This window comes from Salvelinus sp. IW2-2015, linkage group LG4q.1:29 (assembly GCF_002910315.2).
Source record: "Salvelinus sp. IW2-2015 linkage group LG4q.1:29, ASM291031v2, whole genome shotgun sequence".
NCBI lineage: Eukaryota > Metazoa > Chordata > Actinopteri > Salmoniformes > Salmonidae > Salvelinus > Salvelinus sp. IW2-2015.
In genome coordinates, this window is record NC_036842.1 from 1,003,553 (window position 1) to 1,020,574 (window position 17,022).

General features: G+C 40.8%; 1 protein-coding gene across 1 annotated transcript in view; it reads left to right on the top strand.

Moving 5' to 3' along the window:
- The window catches only part of LOC111961215 (mesoderm induction early response protein 3-like), a 39,930-nt gene extending 23,751 nt beyond the window's left edge, over positions 1-16,179 (top strand). Inside the window, 3 exon segments of the mRNA XM_070440293.1 lie at positions 14,895-15,049; positions 15,641-16,032; positions 16,034-16,179. Of these exon segments, the coding sequence (XP_070296394.1) occupies positions 14,895-15,049; positions 15,641-16,032; positions 16,034-16,093 (607 nt within the window). The 3' untranslated portion in view covers positions 16,094-16,179.
- Positions 16,180-17,022: the final 843 nt, after the last annotated feature.

Here is a 17,022-nt window from a genome sequence, read left to right on the forward strand (position 1 = left end):
TTTAGTGCGGTCTTAGTGCCAGCATCGGTTTGTGGTGGTAAATGGATGGCTACGAGTAATATAGTTGGTGTGGTCTACAGCTTATCATGAGGTGTTTTACTTCAGGCGTGCAATACCTCGAGACGTCTTTAATATTAGACATCGCGCAACAGCAGTTACACACACACACACACACACACACACACACACACACACACACACACACACACACAAATACACACACCCCCACCCCTCGTCTTACCAGACGAAGCTGCTCTGTCCTACCGGAACACTGAGAAGCCAGCCAGCTCTATTATCCGTGTCGTCGTTCAGCCAAGTCTGTGAAACATAAGATATTACAGTTTTTAATGTCCCGTTGGTAGTATAGTCTTAATCGTAGATCATCCAGTTTGTTTTCCAATGGTTGCACATGGGCCTATAATACCGAGGGTAGTGGTGGTTTACTCACTGACCGGCGAATTCACACACGGCACACAGACCTCTGCCCCCTGTATTTACGTCTTTTCCTCACACAAATGACGGGGATTTGGGCCTGGTCTCGGGGAAGCAGTATATCCTTCGCATCGGACTCCTTAAAGAAAAAATATTTTTCCTGTTCGAGGTGTGTAATCGCTGTCCAGGAGCTCTTTTTGGTCATAAGATACGGTAGCAGTAACAATATGTACAAAATGAGTGGCAATTTTTTTTGAAAAAAGAAACAAAATAGCAGTTGGTTAGGAGCCATCCCCTCCGGCGCCATTATCACAACGTTAGTTTGCACTCAGCAGACCTGAAATTTGCTCAGTGCCCCGAAAACATTGAGAACATCGGTCATTCCACCATTTTGGTGCCTTTTGAGAAGTGTAACTTGGTAAAAAAGAAAATAAATAAAGACCAGTAACAGGGTTGACTGTAATAGGGTTGAACATTTCTTCTTAAATCAACCATAAATCCCCTTGTGACAGGGGGAATGGAAGTTTGTTTTGTGGAGTGGCAATTGAGTGCAAGATTCACAAAGTTATTAAGATATTTCTAGCCTGTCTACAGGGTTGGTGTGTTTATGTTCAGTTTTCCACACCAGGAAATTTCTTAACAGTAGAACCAACTCACCTGCTTTTACTGTAATTTTACTATTAGATGGTCAATGTTTCTTTTTGAAATAAATAATTTAAAAGGAATAGTTTCACCATATTAAAACGAGAGTTCAGTTTCCGTAACAGGGTTGACCTTTTTAAAATAAGGGATAGACATAAATGAATGAACCTTCAGAAATGACTGTCAAAGCAACAAAATAACTAGGGCTTTACAATGATGGTGGAATTTTGGGATTAAATGGGTTAAAATCTTCCAAGAAGTGACAGGGACGTCAAAATGCTGAATTCTCGCGCTTTAACTAACGTTAGCCTTTATTCATAAAAAATCTGATTTTATTGAGTTCTCCATCTGGGCAATATTAAAGGGGACTTAATTTAATATAACAGGCTTTTAAAATGCTATATTTGTGTATATTCTCTACTTAAAATATCAAAGGGATGCAAAAGGAACTAATTTTGTGGAACGACCCAATGAAGTATTGTTGCAATGTCTTTGGAGGAACAATATGGGTTGTCTCGTAACTAGCTTTTGTAGTTAAAGCCTCTAGGGTATGTGGGACGCTAGCGTCCCACCTGGCCAACATCCAGTGAAATTGCAGAGCGCCAAATTCAAAAACAGAAATACTCATAATAAAAATTCATAAAACATACAAGTGTTATACATCGGCTTAAAGATGAACTTCTTGTTAATCCAACCACGGTGTCAGATTTCAAAAAGGCTTTACGGCAAAAGCATACCATGTAATTATCTGAGGACAGCGCACAGCACACAAAACATTACAAAAAGTTACCAGCCAAGTAGAGGAGTAACAAAAGTCAGACATAGCGATACAATTAATCACTTACCTTTGATCTTCATATGGTTGCACTCACAAGACTCCCAGTTACACAAATGTTAGTTTTGTTCGATAAAGTCCCTCTTTATATCCAAAAACCTCCGTTTTTGGATATAAAGGCAGACGACAAAATCCAAAAAGTATCAGTAAAGTTTGTAGAAACATGTCAAACGATGTTTATAATCAATCCTCAGGTTGTTTTTAGTCATAATAATCAATAATATTTCAACCGGACAATAGCTTTGTCAATATAAAAGAAAAACAAGAAAGGCCGCGCGCACCAAACAGGTCTGGGGACTTTCCACTATCCACTGACTGGTCTTACTCCCTCATTTTTCAGAATACAAGCCTGAAACAATGTCTAAAGACGGTTGACATCTAGTGGAAGCCCTAGGAAGTGCAATCTGAGTCCTAAGTCATTGGATACTGTATAGGCAGTCAATGGAAAACTACAAACATAAAGAAATCCCACTTCCTGGATGTATTTTTCTCAGGTTTTTGCCTGCCATATCAGTTATGTTAAACTCAGACATTATTTTAACAGTTTTGGACATTTTAGAGTTTTCTATTCAAATCTACAAATTATATGCATATCCTAGCTTCTGGGCCTGAGTAACAGGCAGTTTACTTTGGGCACGCTTTTCATCCGGATGTCAAAATACTGCCCCCTACACAAGAGAGGTTAAATGTGCAATATGTAGAAATTGCTCTGCCATTGCATGGTTGCAAAAATTCTAAAATGTTTTCCTAATTTCAGTTTGACAAAACAAGCATAGTGTAAGAAATAATTTTAACATATACACTGCTGTTAATCTTTTCAATAACCCAAATGATAATTTTCTGCTGTTTTTGAAGATGGTGTACAAAAGTAAAAGATTCACAAACTAGACTTTGAGGGGGCAATCTGCAGGTCAAATAACAAGGCAACCAACCTGCCACATTTACATTTACATTTAAGTCATTTAGCTGACGCTCTTATCCAGAGCGACTTACAAATTGGAAAGTTCATACATATTCATCCTGGTCCCCCCGTGGGGAATGAACCCACAACCCTGGCGTTGCAAGCGCCATGCTCTACCAACTGAGCCACACGGGAAAAAAAGTTTTAGAAGGCGTGCAAGGGCGAATTGAGTTATTGCACACCCACACTTCATAGTAGGTATTCCCTAACAGAAATATGCAAATCAATGCTAAAACGCACCAATAGGATCTCACTAACTCATTCTTGGCTCTGCCCACCTCCTTGCTTGTTCTGCCCACTTTGATTAATTTGCTCCCATTGGAAACCAGAGGCTCTGGTCTAGGGTTGTCCCCAACTATATAAAATAAAAATCTTGGTCCAATGAAAATTGTCTGTTCTTCGACCAATCGATTGCTCAAAATTTTAAACGTATATTTTTCCATATATAGACACAGTTGATTTTATTAAAATACACAGGTTTTAAACCACACACTGGTTTTAATCAAACCAGCTACAGTGTATTCGGAAAGTATTCAGACCCCTTCACTTTTTCCACATTTTGATACGTTACAGCCTTATTCTAAAATGGATTTTAAATAAATCTTACCTCAATCTGCACAAAATACCCCATAATGACAAAGCAAAACAGAATTTTACAAATTTTGGGAAATTTATTTAAAAAAAATTGTATTATAGACCCTTTACTCAGTACTTTGTAGAAGCACCTTTGGCAGCTATTACAGCTTCAAGTCTTCTTGGGTATGACGCTACAAGCTTGGCACACCTGTATTTGGGGAGTTTTTCCCATTTCTTCTCTGCAGATCCTTTCAAGCTCTGTCAGGTTGGATGGGGTACGTCGCTGCACAGCTATTTTCAGTTCTCTCCAGAGATGTTCGATTGGCTCCAAGGTCGGGCTCTGGCTGGGCCGCTCAAGGACATTCAGAGACTTGTCCCGAAGCCACTCCTGCGTTGCCTTGGCTGTGTGCTTAGGGTTGTTGTCCTGTTGGAAGGTGAACCTTCGCCCCAGTCTTAGGTCCTGAGGACTCTGGAGCAGGTTTTCATCAAGGATCTCTCTGTACTTTGCTCTGTTCATCTTCCCCTTGATCTTGACTAGTCTCCCATTCCCTGCCACTGAAAAACATCCCCACAGCATGCTGCTGCCACCACCATGCTTCACCGTAGGAATGTTATTGGCCAGGTGATGAGCAGTGCCTGGTTTCCTCCAGATGTCTTATTCTTATCCATATTTTTTGAAACTGCACTGTCGGTTAGGGGCTCGTAAGTAAGCATTTCACTGTAAGGTCTGTTGTATTCGGCGCATGTGACTAATCAAGTTGTATTAATGTGGCGCTTGGCATTCAGGCCAAAGAGTTCAATCTTGGTTTCATTAGACCAGAGTCTTGTTTCTCATGGTCTGAGAGTCCCTTAGGTACCTTTTGGCAAACTCCAAGTGGCCTTTCATGTGCCTTTTTACTGAGGAGTGGCTTCCATCTGGCCACTCTACAATAAAGGCCTAATTGGTGGAGCGCTGCAGAGATGGTTGTCCTTCTGGAAGGTTCTCCCATCTCCACAGAGGAACTCTGGAGCTCTGTCAGAGTGACCATCGGGTTCTCTTCCCCCGATTTGCTCAGTTTGGTCGGGCTGCCAGCTCTTGGAAGAGTCTTGGTGGTTCAAACTTCTTCCATTTGAAGGGCAATGGAAACACTATGATTTAGAACGCAAGCTAACTGTAAATTGGCATTGTGTCATTGGCAGGAGAGAATTTTGGTACTCCCAAAAATGGCTGAATTTACAGAGTAGGTCTGAGAATGAGTTTATTACAGAGAATGAAATGATGTGTTGTAGAGGGATGGTGGCGATACAGCACAAAATCCCAGCGGATGGTGGCTGTGTTACATCCAGTCAGAGGTTCTTGTCAATCTGTCTGGATGGCGCTGTATTTATTGGCCGTGTCACTAATCCTTATGAAGGACTTCCTGGCAGAGAGGTTACTCGACCAGTCAGCAGCCGATATGCCAGTTTAAATAATTTGTGAAATTTTGCTTGACGATAAATTAAGGCTTATATCAGTAGTGGATAGGTGCTTATAAACTCAGGAAAAAAAGAAACGTGCCTTTTTCAGAGCCCTGTCTTTCAAAGATAATTAGTAAAAATCCAAAACTTCACAGATCTTCATTGTAAAGGGCTTAAACACTGTTTCCCATGCTTGTTTAATGAACATGCACCTGTGGAACAGTCATTAAAGACGGTAGGCAAATAAGGTCACAGTTACGAAAACTTAGGACACTAAAGAGGACTTTCTACTGACTCTGAAAAACACCAAAAGAAAGATGCCCAGGGTCCCTGCTCATCTGTGTAAACGTGCCTTAGGCATGCTGCAAGGAGGCATGAGGACTGCAGATGTGGCCAGGGCAATAAATTGCAATGTCGCAGTGGCAGACCACGTGTAACAACACCTGCATAGGATCGGTACATCCGAACATCACACCTGCGGGACAGGTACAGGATGGCAACAACAACTGCCCAAATTACACCAGGAACGCACAATCCCGCCATCAGTGCTCAGACTGTCCGCAATAGGCTGAGAGAGGCTGGACTGAGGGCTTGTAGGCCTGTTTCAAGGCAGGTCCTCACCAGACAGGACTGGCAAAAAGTGTTCTTCACTGACGAGTCGCGGTTTTGTCTCAGCAGGGGTGATGGTCGGATTTGCGTTTGTCGTCGAAAGAATGAGCGTTACACCGAGGCCTGTACTCTGGAGCGGGATCGATTTGGAGGGTCTGTCATGGTCTGGGGCGGAGTGTCACAGCATCATCGGACTGAGCTTGTCATTGCAGGCAGTCTCAACGCTGTGTGAAACAGAGAAGACCTCCTCCCTCATGTGGTACCCTTCCTGCAGGCTCATCCTGACATGACCCTCCAGCATGACAATGCCACCACTCACAGAACAAGCAGTATGGCTGATTTCCTGCAAGACAGGAATGTCAGTGTTCTGCCATGGCCAGCGAAGAGCCCGGATCTCAATCCCATTGAGCACGTCTGGGACCTGTTGGATCGGAGGGTGAGGGCTAGGGCCATTCCCCCGCAGAAACATCTGGGAATTTGCAGGTGCCTTGGTGGAAGATTTGGGTAACATCTCACAGCAACAACTGGCAAATCTGGTGCAGTCCACGAGGAGTACTTACTGCAGCTGGTGGCCACACCAGATACTGACTGTTACTTTTGATTATTCTATGTTTATGGTTTATGATTATTCTATGTCTGTGGGACTTGTTCAGTTTGTCTCAGTTGTTGAATCTTGTTATGTTCATACAAATATTTACACATAAACTAAATTGTGAGTTGGTTTTGTGAATGAAGAATTTGTCTTTTATATATTTATTGCAACAAGATTTCTCAAGTAAGCCACACCTTCCAATCTGAGTTCTGGATAAACTTTGATTATTACCAAAGCTAAGATGAGTTTTCATTAGCGTAGTTAGACCACTGGGAACGGCTTTGATCACAGAAATAAACTCAAAGGTATTGGAAACTCTTTCAATGTTATAAATTGTTGTCGAAAACATCAAAAACAAAGTCAATATTCCTCATGCCAACTGGGGTAGAACAATGACTTATTCCTTACAGTTATGTCTGAATTATTCCACAGAAGAGCTTTATGTGGGGAAAAATTGTGCAGAAAACATTTTCCAGGCCATTAAAGCTTGTTGGTGAAACCTAGCCAATTTAGCGGTTAATCTTTCAGGAATATAATTACATTTCAGTAAAAATTGAAGACCTCCAAACTTATTAAACACATTATTTGGAYTGAAATACCATATTGAATCAGTATTGATCAAACATCTTTTCAACCAGTTGATCTTGCAAGTGTTATTTATGTCAACAAAATCCAACACTTCCAGACCTCCTTCAGCTCTTTTATTAGAAAGGACTGGCTTTTTTACTTTGAGACTTATTTTTCCAGATGAAGTCAAGAAAGGTCTTAATCTCTTTACAAGTAGCAGGATTTACAAATATAGATAATGAGGGGTACACAAAACGAGACAGTCCCTCTGCCTTGAACAGAAGTACTCTCCCAAGTATAGAAAGATCTCTTTGTAGCCAATTATAATTTTTTTTTTTAGATTTTCTAAATTTTAGTAGAGAAATTCATATGTTGTCTGTTTTCTTTTGACAAATGTACTCCTAAATATTTAACACAGTCCTTTACAGGAATATTTTCTATTTCTTTATCATCAGAGTCAAATAAACATAATATTTCAGTTAGAAACATTCAGTTTTAATCCTGATGCAATAGAAAATGCAGTTATAGCATTAAGGGTGTGGGCGACCTGGTCTTTGTCTCTTAAGAAAAGAGTAGTATCATCAGCCAGTTGGGAAATTTAGATCTCTTTGTTAAAAAGGGTTAAGCCATATACATTTGCATTACTCAGAATATCTAGAGATAGACGTTTCACAACCAAAATGAATAAAAATGGCGAAATTGGGCATCCCTGTCGTACACTTCTGTTGATACTGAATCTTTTGGAACTATTAAGGTTTAGTAACACAGAACTATTTATATCTTTGTTAAACATGCGAATGACTTTGATAAACTTTTTGGATTTGTTGAAAATTAAGTGAGAAATTCATGTTCAGTTGTGTCAAAGGCTTTACAGAAGTCCAAAAATAAGACAACCGCATCTGAGTCAATTGCATCTGAATAATCTATAAGATTAAACGAATGTTAGAGCTTATGTGACGGCCCTTCATAAATCCTGTTTGAGTCTTTTTTTATAATGGTATCTATTCCTTTCTTTAATCTTTTGGCATAAACCAGAGCAATCAATTTGTAATCAATATTTAATAAAGTAATTGGTCTCCAATTGTCAATGAGAGAGGGGTCTTTATCGGGCTTCGGAATCAATTTCATAGTGGAGACCAATTCCCCACTTTTGATGCAATCTTGAAACATATTAAAAATCGGGTCTTCTAGTACCTCCCAAAACTGTCTAGAATTCAACTGATGGGCCAGGTGATTTCCCTTTTTTCATTGAATTCAGAGCCTCTAATTTCTTCAATTGACACAGGTGAATCGCAAACTGAGTGGAAATCATCCTCAATTACAGGGACATAATTCCGAATGTGGCAAATGTAGCTTTCACAACCATCTTCCTGAAATTGAGAACTGTAAATGTTTTCATAAAATGAATTGACAAAGGATGTTTTTGTAATGGGATCTTTGCATAAAACATTTAATTTTGAGTGCAGTTATAGATTTTATTTTGTAGTTTCTCTTTTCAAGTGCAAAAAAGTAACTAGTGTTTCTTTCCCCCTCTTCAATCCATTTTGCTCTTCATCTGACAAAGCCACCCGTTGCCAGATCCATGTAAAGCTGTTCTAATTCTAGTTGTAAAGATTTAGATTATCTTTGTTTAGAAAACTGTCAAGCTTGCTCATCAACTCTTTTTCTCTAAGGTTCTTTAAGTGCATCAGCTCTTTGGCACGTTTAATGGCTACAACTCTGACTTTATTTGAAAAATTCCCATCTACTTCCATGACCCAAGTCTTTTCTTGCAAAAATATCTTTGGCTAACAATTTGATGTTTCCAATGAGAGTAGGATCTTTGAGAAGTGTGTTGTTTAATTTACAATATCCTCAAGTACTTTTTAGATTTTTTAGTAGCTTGTAAATTCAGGAAAATCAAGTGGTGATCAGAAAAGGGAGCCAACTGATGATCTACATCTATAACAAATTGTAACAAAATGGGGTAAATTAGGAATAAATCTATTCTAGATTTACGTGACATAGTTTTGCTGGTCCAGGTATAACCCTTTGCATTCGGATTGAAATAACGCCAGGCATCATCAACACAGAGATCCTTGCATAATGTAGTAATGATATTGCTATTTTGAAGGCTTTGACTCGTTCTAGGAGGAACACGATCAACAGATGCATCGGGTGCTTCATTAAAATCCCCTGAAATAATTAGAAAAGCCTCTGAGTATTTGTAGCTGAAATCCTGTACTTTCCTGGTAAATTGGGTAAAATGGTTCTTATTTGGAGAATGGGAGCTATGACCCTATACATTACAAAAGATGAAAATAGCATTGTCAAGTTTAACAGTTACTATGACCCATCTCCCATCTTGTGAAGATGTGGATTCCAGAATGTCACCTTTAAACTTGTGAATAAGTGTCAAAACACCAGCAGAATGGTTTGATCCATGACTGAAATAGGCTATGTCTCCATATTGTGATTTCAAATCACTTTCACCCAAATTAGTTTCCTTGAAGTACAAAATCTGCGCTACTGCATTTACAATATAAAAATAAGGCTTTACTTTTTGTAAGATCTCTCAAACCCCTAGCATTCAGACTAACGATACTGAGTGAGTTGAACGAACTCCTGCATTTAAAAAGAGAGAGAACACAAATTAGATAACAGAAGTAGTAACGTGAACAATAAAACAAACGGTGAACCTTGAGAGGATTACTCTGACGGAAAACTACGCTCAGCTGAGGTAGCGGTGGTTAACAGTATTAACAAATCAATTTACTTCCTTTTTATTTATTTTTTGGCACGTGTTCATCAGTTGTAGTTCGAACGGTACATTTACTCGTGGCAGTACTCACAGTTCCAGTTTGGTTAATGTCAACAGAGTTACCCAGTAATCATTCTTCCTTCGATAAACGCGTGTGGGCCCTTGAACCCAGCCTTCTTTCCCTCTTGTCGTGCCTTCTGTATAAGCGGCCACAGTTTTTCCCTGGCAGTCTGATCCTGCGGTATCAGAGCTTCTTTGATGCGGAGCTTCTTCTCGTCCAGAAACTTGTTCCCCTTGGCCATTTTCCAGATGATGTCCCTGTAATGGCGCATAGTTAAGCGCAAAATTATATTGCGAGGGGGTCCATCAGATCTTCGTTTCCCAAGTCGATGTACCACGTCGATCACGTCTCTTAGCTTGTCTTTGATGCACGGCGCCACCTTTCCCAGGATATTAATGACTGCTTCCCTAATATCCTCTCCCTCTACCTCTTTTACACCTTGGATTTTCAGATTCCACCCGTGAGAGTACCTTTTGAAGTTCAGCTACATTCTCACACAGCTCATTATTTTGGGATTGCGGTTTCTTCAACTCATTCTCTAGGAACGTTATCTTTTCCTTGTTCTCGCTCACAATTTTTGTGTAGCCGACTGACAGTTTCTGACAAATTATCGATCTTCTTTGATGTTTCTTCGGTAGCCCGCTCTATGATGGACACTTTAGAGAGCGTGGCGTCTTGTTTAGTAGACAGGGACTGGTTTGCAGAGAAGTTCAGACATGGAAATGTCATCTTTCATTTTTTTTCACCGGTGGATTTTTAATTGGTCTGAGGTAGAGTTTGCAAGGATTTCATCCTGGTCAGTTTTGTTCTTTCTCTTGCTTGAGTTCGCGGCTTCTTGTGTATCCATGCTACTCTGGTTCTCGTTGTGGCTAGCTAGCATGTCTGCCGTCTTCTGTGAGACTTGAATATTCTGTCTACTATTGTCTTTCTGTCGTTCTTCCCATTCAACTTGACAAAACTTGTTTAAGTTCTACTCAAGAATCAATGGCTATATATAATTCATTTTAAAAGTAAACTGGATGTAGCAATTGCAGATTGACGTTTTTTTTTTTTAAAGAACGAGAAGCATAGAAATAGCAAACGGAATGGCTCTACCAATTGATGGCAGATCTATAACTCACATTTCTTTGTGAATTTGGTAGGGTCACGCACATTTCAATCCTGCACACACGGGACCACTGCCTGGCACAGTCTAATCACGGCTAGCAGTAATCAAATCTTCAGATCACAGCTACCCAGTGTGCTGCAGCAAAGATTGTCTATTATAGTGACAAGATAGTCAAGTGACTATGGAAATGTATGTCCTCAAAGATAGAAGGCAGACGGGAGGAGGCGAGGTCAGGTGGGATCATTTTAGCCAATGAGAGGTTGGATATGCCAGTGAACAACAGGCCATAGAGATTGATAGAGGACTCATCTTTGCCAAAATAGTGCCTGTGAAAGCATGGGCAGTCCCATTTGAGGCCATCTCCATTTTAAAGTAGTACATTTTCTTCTTAATTGGCTGATTTGCTCCAAACTCATAGCATTCACCACCCAGTGACTACTTTAAAATAATGGAAGCCCTCAATGTCCATGTTAAAACGGGTTATATCCACGATGAGTCCTCTATCTCTGTGACAACAGGCACAACTCCGATATAAAGTCGTCTTTGGGGAAGTTGCCAAAATGCCACTTATATCGGTGCATTCGTAAGAACCTAACCATTATCTGTACTTGCCTGTTGCATGTTTTTGTAATGTGCAGGGCTCATTTGTAAAAGTGACTTTAAATATGACTTCCCTGTTGGAATAAAGGTAAATTACGAAACTTCTATTTGGTCAAATAAGCCTCACGTAGCAAATTAGCAAATACATTTTTTTTCTCACCAAATTCGACACACATTCCACTAACCACGTTTCCATCCACAGTTTTTATGCGAGTAAAGTCATACCGTACAGTGCATTCAGAAAATATTCAGACTCCTTCCCTTTTTCCACATTTGTTACGTTTAGTTTTATTCTAAAATGGATTTTTAAAAATCATCAATCTACACCCAATACCCCATAATTTTAAAGTGAAGATAGGTTTTTAGAAATGTTTGCAAATGTATTAAAAATACAAAACAGATGCCTTTTATTTACATAAGTATTCAGACCCTTTGCTATGAGACTCCAAATTGAGCTCAGGTGCATCCTGTTTCCATTGATCATCCTTGATGTTTCTACAACTTGATAGAAGTCCACCTGTGGTAAATTCTATTGATTGGACATGATTTGGAAAGGCACACACCTGTCTATAGAAGGTCCCACAGTTGACAGTGCATGTCTGAGCAAAAACCAAGCCATGAGGTTGAAGGAATTGTCCGTAGAGCTCCGAGACAGGATTGTGTCGAGGCACAGATCTGGGGAAGGGCACCAAAAAATGTCTGCAGAATTGAAGGTCCCCAAGGACACAGTGGCCGACTCCATTCTTAACTGGAAGTAGTTTGGAACCACCGAGACTCTTCCTAGAGCTGTCCACCCAGCCAAACTGAGCAATCGGGGAAGAAGGGCCTTGGTCAGGGAGATGACCAAGAACCCGATGGTCACTCTGACAGAGCACCAGAGTTCCTCTGTGGAGATGGTTGTCCTTCTGAAAGGTTCTCCCATCTCTGCAGCGCTCCACCAATCAGGCCTTTATGGTAGTGGCCAGACGGAATCCACTTCTCAGTAAAAGGCACATGACAGCCCACTTGGAGTTTGCCAAAAGGCACCTAAAGGACTCTCTGACCATGAGAAACAAGATTCTGATTAAACCAAAATTGAACTCTTAAGCCTGAATGACAAGCGTCACGTCTGGAGGAAACTAGGCACCGCTCATCACCTGGCCAATACCATCCCTACTGTGAAGCATGGTGGTGGCAGCATCATGCTGTGGGGATGTTTTCGAGCGGTAGGGACTGGGAGATTAGTCAGGCTAGAGGGAAAGATGAACAGCCTAAAGTACAGAGATCCTTGATGACAACCAGCTCCAGAGCGCTCTGTACCTGAGACTGGGCAACGGTTCACCTTCCAACAGGAAAACGACACTAAGCACACAGCCAAGACAATGCTGGAGTGGCCTTGGGACAAGTCTCTGAATGTGCTTGAGTGGCCTAGCCTCTATTAAAAATAGGAAGATCCCATCAGCTTTCTATAGGCTAGACCTACTATAATTATTTGTCAACCTTCCTAATATTAAGCACATTGGTTCTTTTAAAACAGGAGTATAGCCTACCTGGCTGGCTTGAAAATGTGCCACAGGAAAAGCGTCCGCCATTTGCTATTTTAGTGCTTAGATCGAGACAGGTGTATGATAATGGTCCATTCTAAATCAAAATAAATTTCACACGTATCTGTAAAGACGAGATTACATCAGGAATAGTGTGATGGGTGACAATATTAGCCTATCACTTGTAAAGCCCAGCTTAAGGCAAACAGGGCATGCTTTTTTTGCGACTTTTTCGAATCATACTCACGCACCACATGTAGTCTAGCACATAGGCCTATAATGTTTTGATACGGTTTGTATCACAACTATAGTGGCCAAATAACGTCTTAAAATTAAGAACATTAGGCTCTACAACCGTTGTAAAGCAGATTAAATGGCATACATACGCAGCGAGTGAGTCAAGTTTGAGGAAGATAATTTTCACCATACAAATGCACCTTTTATAATAAAAGCATTACATGCATAATTGCATGTGGTCACTTTTGAGAATGGGGTTTCCCTGCTAATGGAACATTCGTGCTTATAGCCTACTGCCATGTGCGTATTGCTGCGCTTATGTGAAGAAATAAATTAGACTATCAACATTTTAAGATAAATGTTCTAATCTGTTGCTTCAGGCTCATAGCTTTAAAACAGGTTTTTTTATGCTAGTGGCTGTATTAATTTGGAATCTATCGCATCCCACAACTGTCCCAGACTATGTTTGGAATATTTATTTATCGCATAGAATAGGTCAACTTTTGTACTATGGGAGATGGTAGATTGACATGGGCTAATGCTTTTGCTGTTCGATAGGCTACTCATCTTGTTGGCTGACAAAGTACATGTGGACAGTTCTTCCAATATCTTCAATATATGCGCTTCGGAAACGTTAAGGACGAACGCAGTTGCGTCCCCGATGCCTGTCTTCACTTGTAGCCTGTGAGAAAGACCCGATCATGTGAGTGAGAGGTGCAGCGGGGAGAAGGGAATTATAATTATTATATTCAGCCCAAGGGCACAACTGCCACTGGCCACTAAAGGGGGGTTATGGCCACACAAAGGGGATTCAGATGGGAAATTCAAGGAATTATCAAGTGCTTGTCAAATTGTGAATGAGAGACTGATGTGTGTACAGCCTGCGCAAAAACAAAGCAGAGCTCATGCCTTTCATGTGAATTTTTTTCAAATCATCATTAGCTGAATCATGCAGCCTTAGAATGTGTATTAAAAATCTAAACGTGTAGCCCAACATTTGTATCACAACTAAAGTTACATAACTCTAAATGAAGCATATAGGAGTACCTGTTTTCTTTGTTAACCTCTCAACACAATAGCTGCATGTAGCGCACTCCTTCAAATCATTTGGAGAAAATAGCTGAATAAAATACAAAGGATATGTTAAATTGTATTCTTCATAATATAAAATAACGCCACGGAATTCTAAAGCAAATCTTGTCTGCTAAATTAACTAGTGTAGCCCACAGCCATATGGCATAGCCAGATCATGTTCTGTTTTTCTGAAGTAGACTTCATTTTCTTCATATCATGTTTCTTTAGACCTGATGGTGTAGGCTATATTACATGGATTTATTCAACTTTTCAAAATGTAGTTGTTCCAAAGTACAGCAGCAGCGGTGTGGAATCCAGGAGATGCTAAATGTTTAATTGTCACGCAAATAACTGCTGGTCTCACGGTAATTGACAATCACTGGCTGACAACATTTCATGACCGCCACAGCCCTAGTGTAGATTGATGAGGGGGGACGGACAATTTTAATAAATTTTTAGAATAAGGCTGTAACGTGAAAAACTCAAGGGGTCTGAATACTTTCCAAATGCACTGTATCTATCTACTTTGAATGCTAGACGGTGAACAAAATGATTGAATATATATTATAGATCAATAAACACAGGCTATTAAAAATATATATATATTTACAATGAATGAATAGTACAATGAATCCCTCAGTTTTGTCATTGGTGTTTCTGCCTTAAATCACCGACTACAAAGAGCATATGCATTCTCCAGTGGAAAACTGTTATTGGGGGAGAGGTCTATATTTAAGAAAAAGATGAACTAATCACACTTTTTCACACTCATAAATGTGAGGATTCCATTGATAATTTGGTGTGTCCCTCCCTATTTTACACACAATTCAACATTTTGGTGAACACGATACTGTTTTATTCACAGAAAAATCGATTTGTTTGTTCCTACCCTCCCTGTAGGGATCTGATGGACAGGCTGGTGGATGAGGCTGAAGGTTTGGTGGTGGACGGGTCGGCCTCTGTGTGCTCCAGTAGCAGTGGAGGAGGTCGGATGGAGTACTCGGCAGAGCACCAGCTCAACCTCCTTAACTCTATCACGGCCAGCGACCTCTCTGGTGAGCAGGGCCACGGGCCAGGACCGAGAAATCGGAGCAGACGAGAGAGATGAGGCTTGTGAACTCCACATGAATTTTGATGGATAGAGTGAAGAATGCGATTAGCAGTGGTAGCCGCTTGGAGCATTAGGCTGTAACATTTAAGCAGTGATTTTCTTTTCTTCTCTGTACGCTTCTGGGGTCATACATAGTACGCTTCTCAGAGCAGGAGTTCTAATCGAGGATCAGGCCCCTCCTGCCCATGTAATGTTATTCATTATGATATAAAAGTGAAACTGATGTTAAATCTGGACTTCTACTCTAGGATGCTTGATACATATCAAGCATCCTAGAGTAGAAGTGCAGATTTAACATCAGTTTCACTTTCAGCTCCTAATCTTCAAGCTCATCCGCTATGAGAAGGGTCCTGACCGTGTTACTTGAACAAGGAAAACCTAGGTCCCTATAGCAGTTTTCCTAGTAGGTCACATGGACGCCAAAGACTCCTGGCTGTAGCTACGATGCAGTATTTCTGATGAATGACATTGTCTGTTTGGACAGTCAAGGTTAATTCCAAGTCTCTAAATTTGCTTCTCCTCCCCCTCACTCCAGCATTGACCAGCAGTGTGGCGTCTGTATGTAACCCGTCTGACGCGGGCTGCCTGGAGTCCTACAGCTTCCCCCCGTTAGAGGGCCTCCACCGGGGCTCCCTGAGCCATGACGAGTCCCTGGGATTCATCCCCAACGGCGCAGGAGACCCCGACTGCATCAACCTGCTGGACGCCGGCTTCTACCACTCCGACCTGGGCCAGTTGGCCTCCTGCACGGACGACTACGACAGACCCCCCTCCAAGCGCCTCAAAATGAGCTTGCCCGAGGCCACTGTAGAAAATCTGGGCCTGGATTATGAGGCACGCCCGCATCCTATCACGAGCACCAAGATGGCAGTGTCGGTGACAGACTTTGGCAGCCTAGTGACCGACGAGGCCAACGGCTACATCGGAACGCGACCATGCACACACACGACACCAGTACCAACCGCACACAGCCCTACAGTCGGAGTGAATGGTTGCTAGGTAACCGTGTGTGAACGGCTGCGCCACGTCACACCACTTCTCCCTCCCTACTTTATGGTGGAGCCCACCATCATCTGTGTACATATTTGTTCATTGGAGATTATATTTATTTTGTGTGTGTATATGTATATATATATGTGTATGTATCTATGTGTGTATATATATATATATATATATATATATATATATATATGTATGTATGTGTGTGTATATATATATATATGTATGTAATGTGTATGTATGTGTGTGTATGTGTGTATATATATGTATGTATGTATGTGTGTATATATATATATATATATTACCGTTCAAAAGTTTGGGGCCCTTGTTTTTGAAAGAAAAGCACTTTTTTTGCCTATTAAAATGACATCAAATTGATCAGAAATACAGTGTAGACATTGTTAATGTTGTTGTAAACAGCTGGAAACAGCTGATTTTTTTAATGGAATATCTATGTAGGCGTACAGAGACCCATTATCAGCAACCATCACTCCTGTGATCCAATGGCACGTTGTGTTAGCTAATCCAAGTTTATAATTTTAAAAGGTTAATTGCTCAGCTGAAAACTGCTCTGGTTAAAAAAGCAATAAAACTGCCTAGAAGACCAGCATCCCGGAGTCGCCTCTTCACTGTTGTCGTTGAGACTGGTGTTTTGCGGGTACTATTTAATGAAGCTGCCAGTTGAGGAATTGTGAGGCGTCTGTTTCTCAAACTAGACACACTAATGTACTTGTCCTCTTGCTCAGTTGTGCACCGGGGCCTCCCACTCTTTCTATTCTGGTTAGAGTCAGTTTGCGCTGTTCTGCGAAGGGAGTAGTACACAGCGTTTTACGAGATCTTCAGTTTCTTAGCAATTTCTCGCATGGAATAGTCTTCATTTCTCTGAACAAGAATAGACTTGACGAGTTTCAGAAGAAA